This window comes from Hypanus sabinus, chromosome 19, assembly GCF_030144855.1.
Source record: "Hypanus sabinus isolate sHypSab1 chromosome 19, sHypSab1.hap1, whole genome shotgun sequence".
Lineage (NCBI taxonomy): Eukaryota > Metazoa > Chordata > Chondrichthyes > Myliobatiformes > Dasyatidae > Hypanus > Hypanus sabinus.
This window is the reverse complement of record NC_082724.1, coordinates 19,606,046-19,633,763: the sequence shown is the minus strand read 5'-3', so window position 1 is coordinate 19,633,763 and position 27,718 is coordinate 19,606,046. Positions and strand designations below refer to the sequence as shown.

General features: G+C 39.9%; 1 protein-coding gene across 2 annotated transcripts in view; it reads left to right on the top strand.

Moving 5' to 3' along the window:
* LOC132377774 (constitutive coactivator of PPAR-gamma-like protein 1) overlaps window positions 1–27,718 on the top strand; it is a 138,221-nt gene that overhangs the window by 14,644 nt on the left and 95,859 nt on the right. For both annotated transcript variants that reach the window (XM_059944120.1, XM_059944119.1), the window contains exon 2: window positions 11,992–12,238. In XM_059944120.1, coding sequence (XP_059800103.1) covers window positions 11,992–12,238 — 247 coding nt within the window. The remainder of the gene's footprint in view (window positions 1–11,991; window positions 12,239–27,718) is intronic.

Below are 27,718 nucleotides of genomic sequence, written 5' to 3'. Positions count from 1 at the left end.
GCAAATGTGCAGTTGCTGGAGAGCAAAGTTGCTATATTGAAGAAAAATGAGAAATACTGTGTTCTGTATTTTATCAAGATGTGGCTTACTCAGCGTATGCCAGATACAAGTGATGAGACCTAAAGGCTTCTTGATGCACAGGATGGACCTAACTACTGTTTCAGAAAAGGCAAAAGGTGGAGATGTATGTTTCTTGGTAATCTCTGTGGTGCCCTGATGTGGCAGTACTGTCGTATTTTTGTTACCTGACCTTGAACACCTAACGGTATCAGGCATGTGAGATGCTGCGCAATTCCTTCACCAAACAATAAATAGTCCACCCCAGTGCATTTCAAATCACAGTCAGGCTTGTTGGAAGGATCCCTGACAAATTATTATTAACATATAATCAGTTGCATCAGAGGTCCCAACGTACTAGACCACTGTTGTACTAATTTAGGGAAAGCCTATCGTTGCATGCCAAGACCACATTTTGGGAAATCTGAACAATTGGCTGTCCTTCTTTAGCCTCTGCCTCTATGCAGGTAGAGCATACTTCATACTGTAATTGATTTACTTATTTATTATTATTATTATTATTTCATTTTTTTCTCTTGTATATTATGTATTGCATTGAACAGCTGCTGCTAAGTTAACAAATTTCTTGTCACATTAGAGTGATAATAAACCTGATTCTGAGATTCGGCATGTCGTCTATAAACTTTGATAACTTCTATAGATGTGTGGTGGAGAGTATATTGACTGGTTGCATCACAGCCTCGTATAGAAACGCCAATGTCCTTGAATGGAATTTCCTACAAAAACTGGATATGGTCTAGTCCATCACAGGTAAAGCCCTCCATTGAGCACACTAAACATTGTTGCAGGAAAGCGGGGACCCCCACCACCCAGGATATGCTCTTTTCTCACACTGCCATCAGGAAGAAGGTTCAGGAATAGTTATCACTCAACTATCAGGCTCTTGAACTAAAGGGTATAACTTCACTCAACTTCAGTTCATCATTGGAATGTTCCCACAACCTATGGACTTACTTCTAAGGACTGTTCATCTCATGTTCTTGATATTTATTGCTTATTTATTTATTATTAGTTTTTCTTTTTATATTTTCAGTTTGCTGTCTTTTGCACACTGGTTGCCCATTCAGTTGTTGCTGTCTTTCATTGATTCTATATTATGGTTATTAGTCTGCAAGAAAATGAATCTCATGGTTGTACTTTACATAATACATTTACTGTAGATTCCGGACTACAGAGCGCACCTGATTAAAAGCCGCACGCTCTAGTTTTAGAAAGAAAATCAATTTTGTACTTGTACAGGCCGCACCGGATTTTAAGCCGCAGGTGTCCCACGTTGTAATATGAGATATTTACACAGAACGCTATTACACATGAGGATTTTTTAACTTTTAATTAAATCCGTATGGTAACATAAACAAATACATATTGCAAATGCTTTTTTTCGAACAGTGCCTGTAACACAGCTACTTTTAAATATACATACGCATCGGTAACACACAAATTACGTTGCGTATACTTTTTTACTGAACAGTGCACGAACAATATTCCAATATCTCCTAACGACTAGTAAAAAAAATATATATACTGCCACCTACCAGGAAAAGTTATTGATCGCCTTCTTCATCTTCCTCCTGCGCACTAAAACCATCAAAGTCCTCTTCTTCAGTGTCCGAATTGAACAACCTCAGGATCTTGTCACTCACTTCAGTCTCTTCGTTTTCGCTCTCACTTGAGCGCATGCGGTCCTCTTCATCACGCAGCAGTCCAGCCTTTCGAAACCCGTTGGTGATGGTGGATGTTGTGACACGGCTCCATGCATTTAGGAACCACTGGCAGACTTGAGTTAAAGATGCTCTTCGCATGCGTCTTGTTTTGGTAAAGGATTTCTCGCCGCTCGTCATCCAAGCCTCCCACTCAACGCGCAGCGCCGCTTCAAATGCCCGGTTCACGCTGATGTCCAGTGGCTGCAAATACTTCGTGGTGCCCCCAGGAATCACAGCTGGAATTGAGTTTATACTCTTGATGGCAGCTTTCACTGAACTTTCATTGTCAGCCGCTTAAAAATCATCATCGGTGGAAGCTTTAGTCCGGATGCTGTGCAGCTCAGAACACAAGTAAAATACGTTCTCTCATGGCCACTTGTTTTCAGTGTGATGGACGAGTCCCCTTTTTTATTAACAGTCCGAGTGAGAGGCAGGTCAAATGTCAAAGGTACTTCATCCATATTTATGATATCATCTGGCCCGATGGAGTTCTCCGCTATCTTTGTTTGAGTGAATGTGCGGAAGTTAGCAAGTTGTTCCTCGTGGTCGGGAGGGAGCTGCTGACACAGAGTCGTGTGTACCCTGACGGACAGGCCTTTTCGTCTCATAAATCTAAAACACCATGATGGCCCACCTCTAAAATCTTCGATTTTCATTTTGGTGGCGATTGCTTTAGCCTTCAGTCTGATCTGCACGGTGGAAACACCGCGGCCGCCTGCTCTCTGTGTGTTAACCCAGTCTTCAAGAAAGTTTTCAAGTTCGGGCCATCTGCTATGATTACCTCTGAAAGCTTTTGTCGTCTTTTTGCATTGGCTCAGTTCTTCACGCTGGCATCTCCACCGTCTCACCATCGATTCATTTATGCCAAGATTATGTGCAGCAGCTCGATTTCCTTCTTCAACCGCCAGATTGATCGCCTTTAACTTAAAAGCTGCATCATATGCTTTTCTTCGAGTGTTTTCCATGTTGATGAGGGTGAGTACAAATGACTGATTTACAATAATTTAATTGTGAAAGTGCGCTTGATTTATCGTACAATTTCATTGGACCTCTGTGAACTACTCATCAATTTTATTGGTCTACTGTTACGAGGCAAAATGTTTTTGGCGGCATGAAAAATAAACATGCATTAGCTGCACCGTAGTATAGGCCGCAGTGTTCAAAGCGTGGGAAAAAAGTAGCGGCTTATAGTCTGGAATTTACGTTACTTTGAACTTCGAAATATAAAGTTTAGCTGTGCACATGTATACTACCAAATGTTCCTCTGGACCAAGGTGCACAACACAGTGCATACAACTCACACACATAACACATAAAGTAACATTACCACAAATAAATTAACAAATAATATGGTGTCTTTACGACACAAGTTTAAAAACTACTGGTGCTTCATACGTGATGAGACCATGCTGCAGGCCAGGAGTTCAGTAGTCTCACGGCCTGGAGGAAGAAGCTGTTTCCCATCGTAATAGTTCTTGTCTTAATGCTGTGTTGACTTCTGCCTGATAGTCGGGTGCGAAATGAGATTGTTGGATGGATGGGTGCGATCATTGATAATGCTAAGGGCCTTCCATACACAATGCTCCTGATAAAGCATTATCATTAGTTAAGTAGAGTAGATAAACTTACTAATATTTGCGAGGAATAAAATAAACATAAGTGGCTGAGGTGTGCAGTTAAATGATGACGGTGTTTGCTGTGTCTAACATTTAGTATTGAAAACACCTTTGGTATTTTCATACGTGTATGCAAATATGGAATCTGGAAATAGATGTCACTGATTTTATCCAGTGTGTACTTTGAGCAGTGCTCCCTCTAAGGTGAGCAAGTGTGCGCGCGTACACATCTTTTTCTACTAGCACACAAAGAAATTTAAACTGCGCATCAAAGGTTGTCACCCTCTACTTCGTTGGCATGTTAAGGATATTTCACAGTTGTACACAATCACATTTCCTTTTCCGGTTTCTGATGTAGATGGCGTTGATAATGTGGAGTTTGCAATGATTTGTCTGCAGATTTTAGAACTGGCTTATTTATACTGTTTTTATTGAAGAAATTATTTACTGTGCGCACGTTCTTGACATTGGGCAAAAATTTGCACAGCAGGATTTTTGTGCACACTGGTCATTACAAATTCAGGACACATTGCTTTGATTCTGGACTATTCCAGTGGTTGAGTGGGGAAAGGCAAATGTGTTAATCCTGGTTCAGTGAGGAGTGCAGATGTGCTTGCTGGGAGCAGTACTATAAAAATGATGAAGTGCCAACCTAATGAAATTGTGATATAGAACCTTTCAGGTCAGAAATGCAAATAACAGCAAGTGACAGTCCTCAACAATCTCGTGGCCAATTGATCAGATTGAATCTTTGCAGTTCTGCCATATCAAGTTACAGATGGTGGTGGACAGTTAAACAGCTAATGGGGCAAGGCACTGAATGTGAGTACTAAAGAAAAAATAGAAAACATTTGTCGTCATGATCAGCTGGGAGTGCTGATTTGATAATCCATCTGTGTTTCCTCTTGAGATATCCATCTTCACAGAAGATTGATTCACTCGAAGTAATACCATAAAGTGGCCAAAATTTTGCATTCTGGAAAGGCTATGAAACCAGAGAGCTTCCTAGTTATAGTATTAAAGTGCTCCCAAACTAATTATTCCTCTAGCTAAATAGTTGTTCTAGTACAATAACAACATCAATATCTTCTTTAAAAAAAGTGAAAATGGTCCATTTATGTCATGTTAACACAAGGCAAAACACATCAAATCCAGTATTTGCCACCCAATCAGTCTTTTATCAATCACTGCCGGAGTAATAGAAGCTGTTGCAGATAGTATTGTCAAGCAACATGCTCTTACCATTAAGCTACTTGTCATTGCATAGTTTGCAATGCAACAGGAATACTGGGCCTCATTTCAGTAGTAGATGGAGAGCACTCTGCCTGAAGATTGGTGACCAGTGGTGTTTGACAGGGATTTGTTCTGGCACCACTGCTCTTTGTGATTTTTATAAATAACTTTGATGGAGTGGAAAGTTCAGTTGACATGAAAGTTAGTAGAGTAGTGGATAGTGGGGAGTTGACAGGGTGCAGAGCTGGGCTGAGAGGGAGCAGATGGAGTTCATCCTGGAAAAGGGTGAAGTGGTTCATTTTGAAAGGTCAAATTTGAATTCAGGGAACAATTAATGGCTGGATTCTTGGCAGTGTGAAGGAACAGAGGGATCTTGGGCATCAGATCCAAAGATCCCTCAGAATTGCCACAATAGTTGATAGGGTTCTTATGAATATGTATGGTATATTGGTTGGCCTTCGTTAGTTGCAGGACTGAGTTCAAGAGCGATAAGGTAATGTTGAAGCTGTATAAAACCCGATTAGACACTTGGAATATTGTGTACAGGTCACCTCATCAGAAGGATGTAGAAGCTTTAGAGAGGGTACAGAGGAGATTTCCAGGATGCTGCCTGGACTAGAGGGTATGTCTTATGAAGATGGCTCAAGCGAACTTGGGCATTTCTCTGGAGCAAAGGAGGATGAGAGGTGGTTTCATAGAAGTGTATGAGATGTTAAGAGGGATAGATTGAGTGAATAGATGGAGACTTTTACCCAGGCTGGAAATGCCCAGCACAGGGTGGCATAATTTTAAGGTGATTGGAGAAAAATTAAAGGGGCATGTCAGAGCTAAATTCTTTGGATAGAGAGTGTGGTGCTTAGAGCAGCCTGGCCGGGTTAATGGTAGAGGCAGATACATTGGGGCATTTAAGAAACTTAGACAAGCACATGAATGACAGAACATTGGGGGGTTTTGTAGGAGGGAAGAGTTAGATTGATCTTAGAGTTGGTTAAAAGATTGGCACAACATTATGGGCCAAAGTGTCTGTACTGTGCTGTAATGTTCTATGTTCTAAAAACAAGATATCAAGCCTTAACAACTACCACCCAGTGGTTCTGACAGCTGCAGCTTTCCAGAAAATCTTGGCTTACTGAAGAAATAGGTTTGCAGTGGATACCGGCCCTACACTTACCTGTGAAGCATTTGGACAGTAATGATTCCTACATCACACTATTGGTTATTGATTACAACTCTGCCTTCAATACTGTAATTCCAAGCAAATTCAGCAGCAATTTCTGGACTCTGGAACTCCTTCTGCATCTGGGCACTTGACCAATAGACTGCAATCAACCAGGATAGAGAGCAACACCTTCACTGCAATTAAACTGAATGCTAGTGCTCCCAAACCAGAAATTTGGTGTGTCCTTTTTGACCCTCACAAGTTTTATTGATGCAGCATAGAGGGCATTCTGTTGGGATGCATCATTTCCTCTCACCACCCTCCCGAAAATTAATGACCAGCTTTTTTGTTCTGCTGACCTTGAGGGAAAGTTTGTTGTCATGCTGCCATGTCACTAAGCTTTCTATCTCCTTTTTGAACTCCAACTCTCCAGGTTTTCTATAGACCATGAAAAGCATCCTAACTGAATATGTAACAGTTTGGTATGGCAGCTGCTCTGCATTTAACTGCAAGAAATTGCGGAGAGCTATGCACATAGCTTAAGTGCTTTACGGTAACAGCTTCCCCTTCATGGACTGGACTCTATGTCTACTCCCTACCTCAGAAAAGCAGCCAGCTTACTTTTGACATTCAATGGCATTGCCATTTCTAACCCTGCAAACCTCAATTTCCTAGATGTTACCATTTATCAGAAGCTCAATTGGATGAATCACCTTGACCACAAGAGCTGGTTAGAGACTGGATGTCCTCCTGCGAATGGCTACCTTCTGCACCTCCAGGGCTTTTCTACAAACTGAAGTACACATTGGCAGTGTGTTTCAATACTATCCACTTGCCTGAATGAATGCAGCAATTCTTGTATCCATTTATAATTACATCTCAGAATTATTTTTCTGCATTAAATTTTATAACGTGAAGTTGTTTAGGTTCCCCATGCTCTTAAATATCCTTATCACCCCTGGAAATTGCATCTCTCTTAATTTGTTATTGCCTTTTCCTTTGCAGTAAGGGTTATTTTATTAAATAAAGATGCTGCTTTAACACAGTTCACTATTTGGAATAGAGATGGCGGCACAGCCAGGTCTTAAAGAAGCTGGCAGAGATCCTCAAGACTAGCAGGCAGGATGCGAGAAGCAGCCTTTCCCCAGTGGGAAAATCTCATCCCATTTGTTAAGGCTGGTAAGAGCATTGAATGGTCCTGCCTAAAAACACCTTCAGGACTCTCCATAGGCAAGATGTGGAACTTGAGGACAGATCTCGGCAGACAGCTACAGTTCCCCAAGGAAATCACCACATCTCTCCACCCAGACTTCGTACTGTGGTCCAAGGTTGCTAAGACAGCCCTCTTCATTGAGTTAACCATCCCATAGGAGAAAGGAGTGGAGGCTGCCCATGCACGGAAGAGGCTGGAGACTCAGATCTGGCAGCTGAGTGTAAGGACGCTGGCAGGAGGACCATCATCCACCCTGTGGGGTAGGATGCTGGGGCTTTGTCGGCTCATTGACAGCAAGGTTACTCCGTGATAGGCCAGTGACTGGAGCAAAGCTCGGGCCACCAGAGAGTTGGCTGAAGTGGCAGGAAAGAGCAGTTTTTGGCTGTGGCTGAGGAGGAAGGACAGAAATTGGGACTCAACTAACCCCATCAGAATCTGCGGGAGGTGGGTGGCATGGAGACGGTGACAAGAAACAACATCTTTCTGTAAATCTGATTGATAATATATGGTAGTTCTTGTTGGACAGTTCTTTGCTGTTTATCTTTTTTATTCTTTTAACTGTCTGCTCTTCCATGTTTTTAAATTTTATTTTGCATTTTAGTCCCTGTAATTTTTGTTTCTGCTCATGTTTTACAATTTCTGGCTGTTGGTTCTGGTTTTAGAGTTCACTTTGTTTCTTTTAACCACATCCTTTTTCCAGCTTCATATCACCACAGTTTGAGTGTTTTCATTAAAGTCAGACTAGTATAATCTGTGATTGTTCTCATTGAAGTGGTTTGTTTTGCTCTGTTAATTTAACTGGTGAGGATTTTAACGTTCTGTGAACCATCGAGACAATGAGATGAGACTGGAAACAGAATTTTAGTAGATTTGGTTGTCGGTTTGCTTCAGGAAATCGAGATTTCTCCTGGGTAGCTCTTTAGTACCTCACATCTGAAGTACTGTTCAGCTTGTCTGCAGTTTCAAATGCAGTACAATTGGTGTATCTTGTTGAAAGAAAGAATATACAGTTATGCATGCAGACTTTCAGATTTTGTTGAAACTTAATCTTTGTTTTTGTATCATTATTTTGTATCTTTATATTTGAGTTAAATATCTGATTCCATCACTGATTTGTTAAGGTATCTAGAAATATAAAATTGTTTAGTAGTTAATTTCAGATCTACCCCTCCAAAAGTTTATTCAGATTTCCTATGGTAATATTAAGGCAGCACTTGTGCAAACACAAGGCTGTTTTCAAGTTGTGGATATTCTGGTTACACTCATGGAACATGTACTTCTCCAAGATTTAAGGGAGCATGAATTAACACTTACTAAACCACATCCTGGATTGATTGATCTCTAATAACTTACATTTATAGCCATGGATGATCCAAATTTGTAGCATTTGTGCCATAATTATGCTGTGGGTCTGAGAGAGTTGCAGTCACAATTTGATCCATTTAGTGTTCCCTTGGGACTGTTTATAACTCATCATGTGAAATTGCTTTCTTTTTAATTCATGTTTTGGAGTTTTGGCATTCCTAAATGAACAAGGTAGTCATGTATAGCCCATCCATAACATGCTTATTACTGGTACTGGTGCAGTTATTTCAGGTGGCATTTAAGAGTTCACCACATTGGTAAATATGGTATAATTTAAAGGACAGGCCAGATGAAAATGGAAAATTCATTGAGTGAATCAAATGGGTTTAAACAATAATTTGCAAATTAGCAGGGTTTATTTTGATTTATCAATACTAATGACTATTTCTTCTGAATTGAAGATTATTATCTAAAGTTAAATTCAACAATTACCATGGTGGGGTTTGGTCTCTAGTTTTTGGATCAACAATCCTGGGTTTTGGATTGCTAAACCTTTTTATTAATGAAGCCAGGGAACATCTGAATTCAGCAATTAGTCTAGTTTAAAATGCTGTACCCAGTCACATCAAGTATAGAATTTCACAGTTTCATTATTAGCCACTTTAGAACTGATATTGATGTTAGTAAAATCCCAATCTGGTTTCGTATCACTGGCATATGTTGGGAAATCTGCTAACTTTGCGGCAGCAGTACAATGCATTACACAATAATAGAGAAAAAAGTAAACTGAATTTAAGTATATGTTAGTTAAATAAGTAGTGCAAAAAAAAGAAAATAAAAAAAGCAGTGAGATAGTATACATGGGTTCAATGTCCATTCAGAAATCAGATGGCAGAGGGAAATAAACTGTTCCTGAATGACTGGGTAGTGGAGGTCATTCATGATGGATACCGCCTTTCTGGGGCACTGCTGGAAGATGATGCTCTGGCACTGCTCTGGATACTACAGCGGCCAATGCTCATGATGAAGCTTGCTAATTTTACAATTTTCTGCAGCTTACTTTGATTCTGTGCAGTTGCTTCCCCCCCCCCCCCCCAATACCGGGCAATGGTGCAGCCAATTAGAATGCTCTCCATGGTACATCTGTCAAAATTGGAGTCTTTTTGGTGACATACAAAATCTTCTCAAACTCCTCATGAAATACAGTTGCTGTCTTGCCTTCTTTATAGCTGCATTGATATGTTGGATCCAGGTTAGGTCCTGAGAAACATTGACACTCAGGAACTTGAAATTGCTCACTCTCTCCACTTCTGATCCCTCATTGAAGGACTGGTGTGTGTTCCCTCATCTTAACCTTTCTGAAAGTCCACCATCAGTTCTTTGATGTTGAGTGCAAGGTTGTTGCTGCGGCATCACTCAACTAGCTGGTATATTTCGCTCCTGTAAGCCCTGTCATCACCATCTGAGATTCTGTAAAACAGTGGTTATATCGTCAGCAAATTTCTGGATGGCATTTGAGTTGTGCCATGCCACACAGTCATAGATATAGAGAGAGTAAAACAATAGACTAAGCACACATCCCTGAGGTGTGCCAGTGTTGATTGTCAGCGAGGTGGAGATCCTCACCGATTGTGATCTTCTGGTTAAGAATGCAAGGATCCAATTGCAGAGGGAGGTACAGAGGCCCAAGTTCTGGAGCTTTTCATTCAAAATTGTAGGAATGATGGTGTTAAGTGTGGAGCTGTGGTCAGTAAACAGCATCGTGACATTGGTATTTGTATTTGTAAATTGAAGACAGCTGGAAAAAGTAGCTGTAAGGAAATAACATTTGATGTTTATTTGTAGTAGAGATGTTGTCTTTTTAGCTTTTACTCACCATGTTCTTTTTTGTAAACTTTTATTACGCCATCTATTTAATCCCAATTTTAGGTCATTATCTCCACACAAATTATACATGTTGGTGAACATAGCTTCTTTTAAGTTTCTGGAGATCTAGTGATAAAACCATTGTAGACTTGTATTGAACAGTATAAGAAAAAATCATATTATTGGCTATGAATTTAAGCAAGTTCTGGGCTTTTGTAAGAAGTCATATCTTTGAAAGAAGAAAATTAAACAGGATACCAGGTAATGAGATACCTGACTTATGGAAATTTGACTTTACCCAATTCTCCCTTAATTTTTTTTACAAACCTTTCAAGATGCTAACACTAACAAAATGCTTTGTGGCATTCGTTCACGACTGGATATGGTGTATTCACTGTTAGTTTGTGTTTGGATGAATATTTCATGAAATGAAAGAATTATGGAAAATATTTGCCGAGCTTTACAATATGGTTAGCTATAGAAAACAATTGTTTCTAAATTAGAGAGAAATCAGCTTTCAAACAGCTCACAGAAATTAAACCTTGTATATAACTGAGACTGCCTGTAATTTTAAATGATTGTACAATCTTGAGATTGTGCTTTAGAAAAAGTACTTTGTAATCATTTAGTAAATTGATGTCAATAATTAAAACTAGAGGGAGTCATCCTTATTGGTTATAATCTTCAACACAACTGGGAAAAAAAAACACGGAAGCAAATTTGCACAGCAGTAGGTGAAGGGAAAGAATGAAGGGAGTAAGGAAAGAATTGAGTATCACTCCATCCCCTGATTCTGGGGTGATAAAACTTAGATGATATTACAGTGTGTCCTGGAATTACTGCACCAGGCTACCTACTGAGACATAAAGCTGAAATCTCCTTTAATCTTGCTAGTGGATGTATTCTATCCAGCATTGCGATTTTGGATTAAATCAGGGAGTTCTTCATGGTCCTCTGGCTAATATTGCTTTTAACCAGCTTCACTTCATTACCTCTATCATTACCACTTTTACCATTTTGAGGTCTTGTGATGTGTTAGATCTCTTAAACGTGAACAAATTCTAGAAGTACTTTATTTGTTACAAATTACTTCAGAATGTAGGTAGAACTGTTGGATATTAATGGTGAACTTTGTATTCCATGATGTTAAGTATTTTGTTTTGGGGAAAAAATAAACCAGTGTATGTAAGTGCTTATAAATTATATTCCTCTGAAGTTATTTAGGGAAAAAAATAATTTGTATGCTCTTTTCCAGAATATTTTTCCACTCAGTTTTAGCTATTTGTTTCTCCCCGGCTTCCACTATAAAAAGAATAACTGACAAGTTTAGATATTAGTGTGCCACTGAGCAGGACTGTTTTTCCCAATCTACTGGGCCTAATTAAATTAATGTTTATATTGGATCATTGTGGGATAATTACAAAAGCTGTAATTTATTTCAGTTTTGAACAAGAATCTTCTGCAACCCAGTGATTCAAGAGAAATGGAGAGAAAATTGAGGGTGTGAATGCCCTAAAGCAGAGAAGAAAAGTACTCAGTGATGTTTCAATATTAAGTGCTAATAATAATTTACCATACAATTTTATAGATTTTTTTTACTTTGCAGTGACTCATTGAATATTGCAAAAGTCAAAGCTAAATTTAAGTTGCGCATACAGAATCTGGCATAGCTGTGGTCAGTGTGAAACTTCCATATAAAAAAATATATAAATATAATATGAAGAAATGTGAATATCAAATGACCTACTTAAAACTGGTTTCCTAAGGTTTCAGTTAATTCCGTGTGGTGCTTAAATAAAATGCTTTGTTCTTTTCCAGGTTGCACAGAGCATTGAAGATCACCATCAAGAAGTGATAGCCTTCTGCAGAGAGAATGGTTTCCACGGTCTGCTTGCTTACGACTCGGATTATGCATTGTGTAACATCCAATACTACTTCAGTGCCCATGCCCTTAAACTGAGCCGGAATGGCAAAAGCCTCACTACCAGCCAATACCTGATGCATGAAGTTGCCAAGCAACTGGATCTGAATCCTAGTCGCTTTGTTATCTTTGCTGCATTGTTAGGTGGGTGAATATATAAAGAAATAGTTTCTTCTCTGTGATTTTAGAATATTACTGTTTCATTTAAAATTCGCAGTCTAAGTATTTTTCTGTATCAAATGTTTTACAGCTTTGAAATGCTTTAAGAGTTTTAGAAAAATCTCAATGTGCAACTGTCTTTTAAGTGTTTCTTTTAGTTGGGTTGTTTGCTATTCAATATTTATTCAATTTGTTGTTTCAGTTCCATTTATTGGCTATTGTGTGGGAGCAACCTAACATGATTTGAGCAAGAATAGTAACATTATCTTACTCAGTATAAAGAAACTTAAACTTAAACTTTCACAGTCTAGATCAGTCTAGATGTAGAACTATTATGATATAATAGGCATTACTGAAATAATCAATAATAGCTATCCTGGTGATTAGGAATAGGATCTAAATATTCTGAGTTTTAAAGTGTACAGAAAAGAAAGGGAAATGAATGAGAAATGGAGTAGTCACAGGAAGATGAAATCACTTCAATGAAGAGATGGGGTATAACAAGTCATTGAGGACTTTATTAGGATAATTAAGACATAAAAATGGTGTGTGTTGTGTTGATCTCTCATGCTAACAATTCAAAGTGACAGAATGTACAAATGCAGAGATTATAAGTAAGTTGGTAGCATAGGGCACAGCTGTAAGCTTATACAGCTTGTACTTCCATAATAGGCTCTGGGACTTGGCACACCCAAAGTTGAGTTGTTGCTGCCATTTGCTACTATAAATAGAAATTTTAAATGATCAGATGTGGTTTACTTTATTGTTTTTAGAAATAGTGTTAATGATAGAAAAGTTATCAGTGGTTGATTTTGCCTTTGGTCTTCCTGACTTGTGCTATTTTGTATATGTTGGAATCTAAAGCTTCTCATTTATAGTCAACATTTCTGCCCATATGTTTTGAAAAATCTGTTAGAAGTACTGGTGTCTGCTGAAGGAATATGTTTTTCTTGGGGCAGGTTTGAGCAATTTGGATCAGCTACTTTCCTGGGTGTTGCTTTTATCCTAGTGGTGAAATTGCTGAACTCTAAAGCTAGGCTAACTAGATCTTGTGATGTCGCCTTGAGAATTAAGAAAATCTTGGGGTTTTTAAAGCTCGGATTGGCTCCAACATGATACATAAACACTTGGGAGCTGGCAAAGATGTATTTTAATACTCAAATCAAGTGTGTGTCTGTATTTTTGCAGGAGACTGCTAATGGTTAATGAGGCTGCCAGCTTTTAATAATTTGAGAGGAGAAATAAGCACATTACTGAGAGTAGGGACGGTTATTGCACATTTATAATAAACATGCAGCCAAGAACATTGTTAGTGTTCACCTTCCTGGATAAAGAGCAGGATATTTCGTTTTACCCAGCTAATAGCCTCTGGGATTTTATGTGGCTAAATTTTAGGAGTTGTCCTGCAGCAGGGTTGGTCCACAAGCTTTGGCTGTAGAAGCCTTTGCCTTAGTGTCTCTTAAAAGTATATTCCAGAAGAGAAGAAAAATAATGCATTTTGGTTTAGCTTTTGGGATATTCAAAGGATGCAGTGAAGAAGTATGTATATATTGGGCACCTAACTGTTCTACGTTACTTATTACTAAGATAGAGGAGACCCCAAAGTACACAAGTTCAGATGACTTTTAAAGCTGCACTGTTGATTTACATGTGTTTTTTTTATCATTAGTGCCCACCTAGAACAAGATTTTCTCTAACCAGACCCATCTTGGAGGAGCATTGTACTGCATATGAGGCCCAAACTAAATGTAAATAGACACAGTTATTCAAGTGAAATGACATTTGATAGACTGTGTTTAAATGTGTAATTGAACAGTAGAGATGGCCAGTTCTTGCTTTGTAAGATTGCATGATGGTGGTGTTCTGATACTACACCCTTTCTAAGAAGATACTAAAGATCATACTGAAAACTTATCAGGTGTCACTAGTTAAAGTATCATCTTCATGGAGCAGTTGTGCTTTAGCAACCACCATAACATTAGTTGTATGTTTTACTATTTGATTTTGAAAAGATAGATGTTGAAACTGAGGTGACAATTGTGTAATATTGTCAGTCATAGTGCTGAATAGGTGGGCCATACACACAAAATGCCCGAGGAACTCGGCAACCTCGGCAGCACCTATGGAGGGAAATTGATGTTTTGGGCAGAGACCTTTCATCAGAACCAACAGGAGGGTGAGGAGCACAAACTGGCAGGTGATGAGTTAAGGTAAGGTGGGAAGGTATGTGGGTGGGGGAGAGAGGGTGAAAGGGAATGATGTGAGAAATTTGGAGGTAATAGGTGGAAGAGGTAAAGAGCTGAAGAAGGAGGAATCTGATTGGAGAGGACAGTAGACCATTGAATAAAGGGAAGGAGGTGGTGCACCAGAGAGGTGTGTCCTCACCTGTTGAGTTCCTCCAGTACTGTAGTTGTGTTTGTGTTGTTCAGGATTTCCAAAAATCAGTAGAATCTCTTCTATCTCTGCTGAATAGTTGTAAACTTCAATACTGAACTGAGAAAACTCAATGAAGCAGAAGCAGTGCAATTAATTTGATAGCAGACTTGATGGAACACTTTTTAGGTAACATATTAAGGGGAATGGATCTGAGTTAATTAAATTCATTGGCACAATAACCAGTGTGCTTGAGGCTGTATAACTGCCATCCCAATCCCGCCACCTCCAATTATTCTTAGCAGAGGTGTCATATTGGCTATGAAAGACAACAAAATGTTACTGACTTTTCTTTTACAACAAAGTGTATTTTACAAACCATTTGAGAGTGTTGAAATACTGCACCATGATTGAGTAGTCGTATACAGTGGATTCTGTTTAACTGGGCCATTAGTTAATCGGACAGCGCTTGTTTGAGATACCTCTTAAAGAACGAAAACTGATTGGGAAAATAGCTTGGTTTCTTTTTGCTTATTTGGGATACTATGCCACCTAATTGGGACAAAAAAGTGTTGCTGAACAGTTCCTAACGAGCATAAGACACATGTATGGCTGTTAGATGTTACACTGTGCTTAGAGCTAACAACTTTTAAATAGCATCAGTTGCATGTGTTAGTGTTCAAAAAGCAGTGATATTTGTTACAGATAGTTGGTGAGAAATAAGCAGTAAAACAATTCAGAATTGTTTTACTCTTTGCAGTTTCAAGTATTCAAGCTTGGAGATGCCAGAAACGGCTGGGAGTGAAAATAAGACAATTTCACTAGATTAGATTAGATTATGAGGACACTCAGTCCTCATTTATTGTCATTTAGTAATGCATGCATTAAGAAATGATACAATGTTCCTCCAGTACTACTTCAACAAATTAGGAACTATGAAAAAAGATATCAACAATCATCTTGAAAGTTACCATGAAAATGAAGATTTGGAGAATGTAATTGTCAAAGGCATTGTTTGAAGGCAATCCATAATCTGCACTAGCTGTCTCTGCTGATTTTGTTCATTTGCAGTCAATCAAAAGAACACGGCAGAGTAAACTTGATGAATTCCTCTGTCGATAGTTATTAGGAAACAATACACAGTTTTACTGTACTCTACTAGTACTAGTAGTGTTCTCATTTGTTCTACCCAAAAGAGCTTTATGAGCAATTTAGTGGTGGATATTAAATATATCAATAAAAACAGGGAGAGAGGAGAAATGTGGTTATAGATGGGAAGAGCATAGTCAGGAGACTAGACACAGTTCTCTGTCACAAAGATCGAGAGTCCCCAAATTCTGCTTTGCCTGCCTGGTAACCAGGTTCAGTACACCTTGTCTGACTTTGGAGTGGGGGGTGGGTAGGGGAAGATCTATTTGTCATGGTCCTTGTGGATAACCAGTGACGTAGAAAGAACAAGGAAAGACATTCTACTGAGGGAATTTGAGAAGCTAGGGACTAAATTAAAAAGAAGAACCAAAAAAGTAATCATCTCTGGTTTGCTGCCTGAGTTACATGCAAATTGGCACAAAGATTAGTGTGGGAGAAGTGGGTTTAAATTCGTAGGACATTGGCACTAAGTGTTGGCGAAGAAGGGAGCTTTTCTGATGGAACAAACACCTCCAGAACCATGCTGGGAGCATGGTCCTGGTGAAGCACGTAACTCAGCCTGTGGATAGGGCTAAATAATAAGGGTCTGATTTCAACAGCTTAGAAAATTATGGAAAAAGTAAAAGGGAAGGAGAGTCTAGGAGAGTTTACTGAAGTCTGCTGAATATAAATAAGACAGAAAGTTTAGAAAGGGATAAGAATTTCATTTCAATCAACATTAAGACAAAATTAAGAAGAGTGGTGAGGAATATGTAGAATACAGAGAGAGGTGGAGGAGCAAGTAGTGTTGAGGAAGCTGAGAGTCTGCAGGAATTTTGACAGATTAAGAAGGTAACTGCAATGTTAACATTCATCTCAAGTGGACTAGAATATAAAAGCAAGGACGGTTTGCAGTGGCCAATTAACCTACCAACTGGTACGTTTTGGGACTGTGGAGGAGGCCAACGCGGTTTGTGGGGGGAGCGTGCAGGCTGCTTGCGGGCTCCGGCGGGGCTGGGCCCAGGTCGCTTATGCTGTGGAGCACTGTGCTAACCCCTATGCTACCGTGCCACCCCACATGAGGGGAAAAGTTTAAAGGAGGTATGTGGGCTAAGATTTTTACACAGAGGGTTGTAGGTGCCTGGAAAGAGATGACAGCAGTTGGGGTGGAGGCAGATACAATTGTGGCATTTTAAAAATGTAATGCTGTGGAACTCAAGAAACTCTGCAGATGTTGCAAATCCAGAGCAACACACACACACAAAATGCTGGAGGAATTCAGTAGGCAGGTAGCATCTAGGTAAGTGAATAAACAGTTCACATTTCAGGCTGAGGCCCTTCATCGGGACTGGAAAGGAAAGAGGGAGAAGCCAGAATAAGGAGGTGGGGAAGGGGAGGAGTACAAGGTGATAGGTGAAGGCAGGTGGGTGGGGAGGGTGGATGAAGTAAGCAAAAGTGACAGGTGGAAAAGGTAAAGTGCTGGAGAAGAAGAAATCTGATAGGAGAGGAAGATGGACCATGGGAGAAAGGGAAGGAGGAGGCACTCCAGGATGAGGTGGTAGACAGATGAGAAGAAAAGAGGTTAGAGAGGGGCCAGGGTGAGGTATTGAAGAAGAGAGGAATGGGTAGATTACCAGAGGTTCGAGAAATTGATGCTTATGCCTTCAGGTTGGAGGCAATCCAGATGGAATATTAGGTATTGCTCCTCCAACCTGAGAGTGGCCTCACAGTAGAGGAGGCCATGGACCAACGTGTCAGAACGGGAATGGTGATTGGAATTAAAATGGATGAGCACCGCAAAAGCTGCTTTTTGCAGATGGAGCAAAAGATGATGCGGTCCCCCAATCTATATCGGGTCTCACCAATGTGGAGGAGGCCACTTTGGGTGCAGCGGATACAGTGGATGACCCCGATAGATTTGTGGGTAAAGTGTTGTCTCACCTGAAAGGACTATTTGAGACCTGAGTGGAGGTGAGAGAAGAGGTGAATGGGCAGATGTGGCACTTGTTCTGCTTGCAGATCTAAGAGCCAGAAGGGAACTTAGTGGAGAAGGGTGAATCAGATAAGGGAATAGTGGAAGGAGCGATCCTAGTGAAAAGTGGAGAGTGCAGGAGAAGATGAAGATGTGTTTGGTGGCAGGGTCCTGTGGAGTATTGTGAGCAGTTTCAGACTCCATATTTAAAGAAGGATGTGCTGGCATCAGAGAGGGTCCAGAGGATGATCCTGTGAATGAAAGGGTTAATGGATGAGGAGTATTTGAGGGCATTGTGCCTATATGCACTGCAGTTTAGAAGAATGAGAGGAGATCTGAATGAAGCTTAAACAATATTGAAAGGCCTGGACAGAGTGTAGACAATGAGGATATTTTTGTTACTGGGCAAGTCTTTGACCAGAAGGCACACAGACTCAGAAGGACATCTCCTTCGAACAGAGATAAGAAGGAATTTCTTTAGCTAGAGGGTGGTGAATCTATGGAATTTATTGTCACAGACAGCTGTAGAGACCAAGTCATTGGGTATATTTAAAGTGGCGGTTGATAGGTTTTTGATTTGTAAGGGTGCCAAAGGTTACAGAGAGAAGGCAGGAGGAGTTCATGTTCAAGCTTAATTGTCATTCATCCAAACGAAATAGTGTTACTCTGGGACCAAGGTACAACACACAGTACCAACAGTCACACACAGCACGAGGTTTATATAAGATAGCAAACACATACTGTATGTCAGTAAAATACAATTACACAAAAAAATAGTTCAAAGCCCCGAGTCCATGAACGTTGCAGAAATCTGCAGTTGACCACAATGCAGCTTGTGTTCTGCCAAGCAAACACTGTGGGCTAACACCAGCTCTGGCTTGAGTGCCATGCCACACAGGCTCTGGTGGTGCTGCTTCTGACCCTGCTGCTTCTCTCCTGGAAAGTTGTAGACGGGCAACACCAGGACTTGAGGTCTCGTCCTTGTTACGACAAAGCTCCCCCACCATCCACCAATAAATCAGTGAATGCAGCATACAACTTTAATAATGTCCAACTGGGTCTTGTGATCACAAGAAAAGTAACTTAAGACCATTTTTCACTATTAGACTGCACTTCTCCTTCACGTATTGACTTCTCCGATGCCTCTCTGACTCGGGCAGCAGCGTGTTTTGCACCGTCCAGTTCCTTCAGTTTCTCTGCCAACAAGCAACTTACTGATGGGGTAGATCCGCAGTACTTGTAAGTTCTTAATGTCCATCTAGGTCATGTGATCATAAAAATACATTTAAAAAGGACAGTAACACCTTTGGTTGATCCCAGGGACACCACTGCGATTGAACGTGCCACCATCTTACAAGAAGTACCAGAATACAGTTGAGAGAGAAAATAAAGCTGCCATGATGAAGTGGCAGATCAGACTTGCTGGACCGAATGGTCTAATTTGCTCCTATGACTTATGATCCTAATTAACATTCAACAACAAAAAGAACAGTAATTCATTCGAATAATAGTAGCATAGCCAAACAGAGGAGAAGCAGGTAAGCTGTCATTGAATTGTTTCCAAATTTTATTTCAGTGAGAGTTGAAACAAGGCTATCTTTTTTGGCTGGCCAATGCACTCACTCATTTAGCTGAGATTGCTTTATTTGTTCACGGCATTCCCATTTGGTTGCGGCAGCAGTTGCAGAGCTTTGATTCGATTTGTTGGTTGGGGAAGTGCTGAGCTCTGTTTTTACCATGCTGCTTTCAATGTTCAATGTGTTTGTGCTGTACTACATTGCTGAAAGAGAGTATGGTTTGTCATGAGGGTACAGATTGTAACAGTATACAGTTCTGCTGTTGGCCTAGAGATCCTCTTGGACGCCTAAGTTTCAGTTATTTCTGTATCTTTTACTTGTGTAAATGAAGTGATGGTCTCCAAGAAGACCGTCACACTCGTTGGTGTTGTCGGTGCTACCTAGGATCCGATGGTTGTTGAGGATGAAGTTATTCTTATATAACTTCAGTCGACACTACTTTTAAGAATCATGTGAATTCATTTCACTGATCTGCTGTATTGTGTGGAGCTTGCCAAAGAGCCTGTCTACAGGATGGCATGGAACAGTACAGCATAGGAAAAGGTCCATTGGCCCAGTTTGTCTATACTGATGTAATCTGACTTCCCTAGGCCTCCTGTCCCATGACTTTCCCTTCTCCAGCTCTGTATCCCTTTTGCCAATCACCTTTTTGGCTCTCAGTTTCACCCCACCCCCTCCGGTCATCTCCTATCATTTCACAGTTTCCCCTCCCCCTCCTACTTTCAAATCTCTTACTATCTTTCCTTTCAGTTAGTCCTGACGAAGGATCTCAGCCTGAAACGTTGACAGTGTTTCTCCCTATAGATGCTGCCTAGCCTACTGCGTTCCACCAGCATTTTGTGTGTTGCTTGAATTTCCAGCATCTGCAGATTTCCTCGTGTTTGCTAACCAAGAGACAGTGGGCTATGATTCAATTGCATCAATATACAATGGTACAGATAAAATCACCATTGGATTTTCCAGTACAGTGGTTTCCAGTTAATCAGTTCGTTGGTTAATTGAGGCAGCCGTTTAGTTGGGAAAGCTCTTAAAGAACGAAAACTAATTGAGAAAATAGCCTTCATTTATTTGGGATACTGTGCTGTTTAATTGGGGCAGGAGACTTGCCAAACAGTTTCTGACTAGCATCAGTCTCATGAACTTGTGTGGCTGCTAAACACTACACTGTGCTTAGAGCAAACAGTTTTTAAAAGTGTCAGCTGTGTGCATTTGTATTGGAAAAAGCAGTGATTTTTGTCACTGATTGCAGAAATAAGCAGTAGGACAATTTAGAATTGTTTGCTCATTGCAGTTTCGAGTATTTAGGCTTGGAGATGCTAGAAACATCTGTGAGTAAAAATGAAACAATTTCACTATTTCAACAAATTAGAAACTCTGAAGAATTTGAAGGTATCAACAAACATCTTAATGTTACAATGAAAGTGAAGATTTTGAGGATGCAATCATACAAACATTGTATGAAGGCAGTCCAATACCGGTACTAGATGACTACAGTAATTTTATTCATTTTCAGTCAATCAAAAGAGCACATCAGCAAGTTATTTGCCCATCCTATCTGACAATGACAGTGAAACCTGTGCTGGAGAATTTTTAAAGCTGTTGAACTTTGACAGTTCTTTGACTCCTGATGAAGGGTTTCAGCCCGAAACGTCGCCACTACCTCCTCCCATAGATGCTGTCTGGCCTGCTGAGTTCTGCCAGCATTTTGTGTTTTTATTTATTTCCAGCATCTGCAGATTCACTTGTGGAACTTTGACAGTTCCATTTTTGACCTTGTCTGGGTCCAGTGGTATGAGTAGGGGTCTTCTTTGGTTGCAGTGGATAACCATGACATGCCTTATCATGCATGCCCTTGGCTCTATGAAGCCTTCTTGGCCATTGAATCTCAAAGTTGATCTCATCTGCCCAGTCTGCTGCAGCTGGCTTCACATGCTAGAACAGGCATGCCCCTGTTTCACCAGTGTATGAGGCCTGCTGGCAACCCTCACCTGGTTTAACTCACTTGTTGAAGTGGTGTACCATGATGTGGCCACTGTTGCATGCAAATAGCTCCTTGGAGCCACAGGTGAGAGCCAAGTGTCCAGTGGGGTTCAAGGTGAGTGAGCTGCCCCAGAATGGACACGACAAGCCCTCCGACATGCCACCCCTCCCTGGACACCCCATACCTGGCATATTGTTTCTATACCTTTTTAACTATTTCCATGAAACTTTGGCTAATAGGGACAGCCGCTTAATCGGGCTGACCCTGAAGTGTCCCAATTAACTGGTATCCACTGTACATTTCAAAATGAAAACAGTAGGTGGAATCTACCTTTTTATTGAGCAAGTGAAGGCAGATAATCCAGTGAATGTATGTAAATTGGTTTATTATTGCCATTTGTACCGAGGTACAGTGAAAATCCTTGCAGAGGTAGCACAAGTTAAAACAGAGTGCAGAATAAAGTGTTACAGTACAGTGAAGGTAGACAGTAATATGCAAGAACATAACAAGGTAGTTTGTGAGATCAAGAAGTATACAAGAAAAACATTCAGTTGTCTGAAAACAGCAGGATGGAAGCTGCCATTGAGCCTGGTGGTACACACCTTCAAGCTTTTGTACATTCTACCTGATAGGTGTGGGGAGAAAAGAGAATGCCCGAGAGTGGGATCTTCAAATATACTGGCTACCTTACTGATAAGCAGAAAGTGTAGACAGAGTCCCTGGAGGGGAGTCTTGTTGTTGTGAGGTACTGAGCTGTACCTACAAATCTCCAGTGTTTTGCAGTCAAGAGGCAAAGGTGAAAGTGCTGCAGAGGTTGCTATTACTATAAATGGCAGGATTGTATTTTATTTACTTAGAGACATAGCGTGGACCAGGCCTTTCTGGCCTATTGAACCACGCTGCCCAGCAACCACCTATTTGACCCTAGCCTAACCCAGGGCAATTTACAATGACTAATTAACCTACTAACCAGTGTCTTTGGACTGTGGGAGGAAACTGGAGGAAACACATGCACTAAGGGGAAGGACATACAAACTTCTTACAGACAGTGCCGGAATTGAACTCTGAACTTCAAACTGACACCCCGAGCTGTAATACAGTCACACTAACCCCTTTGCCACTGTGGTGCCCATCAGCTCACTCAAGATTTGCCCTAAATATAAAGGAGAAAAATCAGCGATGGCTTTTTCTACAATTTTGCATAATGAAGAGGATAGTGAATATCTGTTTTTCACACAGTGTAGTGGGTGCATGGAATGCACTGCCAGCAACTGTGGTAGAGGCAGATACATTAGGGCCTTTTAAGAGACTCTTAGATGGGTATGTGGAGCTTAGCAAAATAGAGGGCTATGCAGTAGGGAAATGCTAATCAGTTTCTGGAGTAGGTTACATGGTTGGCACAACATTGTGGGCCAAAGGGCCTGTAATGTGCTGTAGATTTCTATGTTCTATATCATTTCAATAAGTTGAAATTATCTGCTCAGGAAAGATGCGTGGCCAGATTCATTGTACTACCTGAGCACAATGTAATTGCCAAATGAATTAAGCAAGCCTTTGATCATGATGCAATGTGGTGGTGATGTGTAGCTAGACTACATTGAAGCATGCTGGATAATACTCGATGAAGGTGTTCAAGAAGCAATGGGGATTTTTTTAGTAGATTTCACAACTGTACTTGGAAGTAGAACAGTTTAACAGCAAGGAGTGTTAAACTACACATGACAGAAGCCTGAAGACTGCTACTTAGCAAGCAGCCACTTTAGCCAACCTATGAATATTTCTTTCATTGAGCAGTGAAAACAAAGTGCAGATGTGTAGGAAGGCAACTGGAGGACTTTGTGCCATAGTATAGCACATTGAAACCAGGCAGTTATTTTGGACGAAAAAAGGACATTAATTGTGAGTTAATATTGCTTGAAGTAAGTAATTGCTCTCTTGTTCTGCAAAATTGTTGAATGCAGAACCTGTCATGAAAATTCACTTGCTCAGAATTGTTATTGAGGACTTTGAGAGCTACTTGCATCCTTCTCTCTTTTTGACTCCATGAGACTGTGTCCGCATCGTAGGATGCCAGTAAAGGGCGGTGGAGGTTGTTTGGGTTAGCAAGTCCAGATAAAGGTTCTCATTGAGTTGTGAGATGGAATAGAGATCTTGTGCACATGGAAAAACATGTTCAGATGGATAAGGATGAGAGGGATTCATTATGCACACTGTTCCAATTATAATTAGATACTTCAGACATAAAAGGAAATACTGAAATACATAGCATAGGCAGCATCTGTTGAAGGAGTAAATTAACACTTAGAGTCAGTGACTAAGTGATGTAACAGATTTTAAACAATTAGATAAAGTCTCTAATGAGGATACACATAGTAAAGATTTAACTGACAAAATGAATGATGATGCAAGACCAAAACTGACTTGGGAGTTGTAAATAGGATGTGAAATTGCTGAACCCATAGTGTTTCTGTGGGAACGTAGGACAGAAGGTGTGAGGAGAAGAATTAAAATAACAGATAATCCAAAGTTTGGCATGGAAATTCAGATTGAATGGTGATGTGCAAGAGTGGTACAATCCCTGTGTTGGTAGAATAGAAGTTGCACATCTCCTGAGCTTACACAGGAAATTGTGGAGAAGAGGAAAGTAGGGCATTGGAAGTGATTGAAGAATGGTCCAATATCAAAGAAGGAATAACCAATTTAGAATGTTAAAGCAGCAACATGCTGGAGATGTTAGAAATATATTTTTGATTGGAAGGTGATGAGAAAGAGAATCTGTTAAGATTATGTTGGAGTGGAAAGGATTCTGATGAAGAGTCTAGGTCCAAAACAGTGACTGTTTATCCCTTTCCTGCTGACCTGCTGAGTTCTTCCTACATTTTTTGTGTGATACTATGGATTTCCAACATCTGCAGAATCTTTTGTGTTTATATTAATATAATGGAAGTTTTCCTTGCTATTAGTTAATTTTTGATTCTCCTCAATTTATTAGTAACTTTTATCTTTTGGAGGTTATATCAGCAAGTTGCTGAGTTTCTGTTCCAGTTTTGCCCACTGTCGTAGTCTTTCTTAATGCTTTTGTACTTGAAAAAAGAAAATATTGTTTTGATACTCTATAATCAATTAACTACTGAAAGATAATTCTAAATGCTACAAGGCATCGTTTCAGATCAGCACAATTATTAAGACAGTGAGGATAATGTATTATGTCATTTGATTGTTAATTTCTAACAATTCATTGGGCATTTTGTAATCCTTATATGAATATTATATACAAAGCCATGTTATTGAATGATTTTGATGGTAGAGCTTTTTTTAACACAAAATTAACCACAACACTTGGTAAGATGCATGTAAGTTTTTTATTTTTAAAACAAAATGTGGGGGGCGGGGTGACGAAATTAAGTGGTCCCAATTTAAAGTGGTGTATGGAACAGCGTGACCTGCAAGCTCACATGTGTATCTTTGGATTTGGCAGTATATTGAGGTGGCTGTCAAAATCTAAATATGGAATCCTAGACTTTGGAAACAGTGGAGGAGATTATTTAAAGAAGCCGAATATTTGGTTAGGTCTCAGTTATAGTATTCAGGTTTTAGGATGATGAGCTATGAGAAAGACTGTAGAAAAGATATATTGCATGGTACTAGATTATTTAGTACCATAGTAATGTAGCAGTTAGGGCGACACCATTAGAGCTTGTGACATCGGAGTTTGGAATTCAGTTCCGGTGTCCTCTGAGAAAGTTTGTATGTTCTTCCCATGTGAGCATCGGTTTTCTCTGGGTGCTCCGGTTTCCTCCCACAATCCAAAGAGACACCAGTTAGTAGTGTAATTGATCATTGTAAATTGACCTTTGATTAGGTTAGGGTTAAATCGGTGGATTGCTGAGTGGTGTGGTTTGGTGGGCCCCTCATGTAAGAACGGATGTGCTGACATTGGATCCTCCGGGTCTACTCAGAATACTCCCAAGTGAGGCCTCCAGTGCCTTATAAAGCCACAGCATTACATCCTTGCTTTATATTCTAGTCTTCTCAAAATGAATGTTAACATTGCATTTGCCGCCTTTGCAGCTTGTGAGTTAACTTTTGGGGAATCCTGCATGAGGTCTCCCAAGTCGCTTTGCACCTGACATTTTTGAATTTTCTCCCCATTTAGAAAAAGTCTGCGCTTTTATTCCTTCTACCAAAGTGCATGACCATACACTTCCCGACACTGTATTCCAACTGCAAATTCCTTGCCCACTTTCCTAATACGTCGTAAGTCCTGTTGCAGCCTCTGCTTCCTCAACACTACTTTCCTCTCCATCCATCTTTGTATTGTCTGAAAACTTGGCCATCAATTCATTAAATTCAACAAAGTCATCAATTTCATTATCCAATGTAAAACATAAGAAGTGGTTCCAACACTGACCCTGTGGAACACTACTAATCACCAGCAGCCGATCAGAAAAGGCTCCCTTTATTCCTACTCTTTGCCTTCTGCCAACCAGCTTATGCTCTACTCATACCACAAACGAGAAATTCTGCGGATGCTGGAAATTTGAGCAACACACACAAAATGCTGGAGGAACTCAGCAGGCCAGGCAGCATCTAAAGAAAAAAAGTACAGTCGACGTTTCAGGCTGAAACCCAATGACAGGACTCAACAAAGGTTTCATCCTGCCGAAGGGTTTTGGCCCGAAACGTTAACTGTACTTTTTTCCCCATAGATGCTGCCTGGCCTGCTGAATTCCTCCAGCATTTTGTGTGTGTTGCTATTCTCTATTCATGATAGTATCTTTCCTGTAATACCATGTGCTCTTGTTAAGCAGCCTCATGTGCAATACCTTGTCAAAGGCCTTCTGAAAATCCAATTAAACAACATCCACTGATTCTCCTTTGTCTATTCTGCCTGTTACTTCCTCAAAATTCCTAATTCTGCATCGTAATTCTTGAATGTGTATTGACGGTGGTGGGGGGGATAATGGCATAGAAATTGTCTGTCGGGTAACCAGGTGACAAATTGTAACTAATTGGCAGGAAAAATGTGGTTAAGCATATTTTTCTTAAACGTTTAACTGTAGGAACTTGGAAGGCCTAAGGCCAGAATTACAAGTCTGGGGTTTTGGTATCTTGAGTAAGCTCAGTTAACCTTGTGACCTGGAGTTTGCTGTCATTGGTGAAGTGACAACAATGATCTGAAAGTTGTCCACAACAATATGGTGATTTCTAGTGTAGACTTAGTTAATCAGAATCTCAAAGGAAATAGCACAATCTTTGGTGCTGTTTATTCATATTACAGATCACAAAACCATAAACAGAAAATTAAGTAGAAATTGAAAAGTCATATTTCCACCCCATGTTTTAAAGAGAAATTATCGTGTAGCTTTCCAAGAGTTGAAGTTAATATTGTGAATTAAGAAATAGTTCGAACATCTTTTGAGTTTTTCGGTCAAAACCACTGAAGACCACAACGTTGTTATAAGATTCACAAGGATTCCAAAATGCTCAATGAATGGTTCTAAATTAAAATAAAGGCATTTCAAAATAGTAATATATTTTGAACATTTACATATTCAATACACAACTTATTTAAGATATCTGTATTTTGAACTATTTAAGTACCCTTACAAACATTGTAAGTTTCTTAGAGCCAGAGAGTGGGCTGAGCTAATTATCATTTAGTGTGCCATTCAAAGCCCTTGGACCTTGCACAACAAGATGTAATATTTTCAAGAATGAAGTTTTGTCAGTTCACTAATTACCTTAATGGAGACAACTTGTAAATTGACATATGGAGGAGCACTGAGTCACTGGAAAGAGCTTGGAGCTGTCTTTGATAATGTATTTATGCACAGAAGTCTTGAAGTAACTGTTGATTTTGTTGTCATTTCACAAAATCACAAAATCTTAATGAGTTTTAAAGATTCTTTTGTGACACCTGCTGCTTGAGGAAATGTTGCAAATCCTAAAATACCGTTGATGTAGTTGACTGATTGGAATGAAGTTCACGATCTGTGCAAGAATCTGCCAAACTCAAAACATCAACCAAACAGTTAAATTCCAGATATAGTACTTTTTGTTGATATTATCAGTACTTGAACTTCTTTAGTGAGATGCAGTCTCTGAAGCAGGATTTGGGCTATTGGTGTACAGTATGTGGTTTCATACTATAATTTTTAATTTCCAAATTGCTTTGTTTGGGTTCCTTTGCAGTGGGTAGCACCTCTGGCAAAGTGTGTGTCTTTAGAGAGGAAAGAAGATCAAAATTCTATCACACTATAGGCCTTAAATGATCTCCAAATCAAAGCCAGAGGGCATTTAAGGGCAAACTGGTAAGATATTCTTTTGAGGCAGCAGAGAGTTGAGCACAAGCAGATGCTTCATTGTCCTGCTGTTCCATGATTTCTCCCCACAAATATATTTGCAGGATACATTGACCATGTATTTTATAG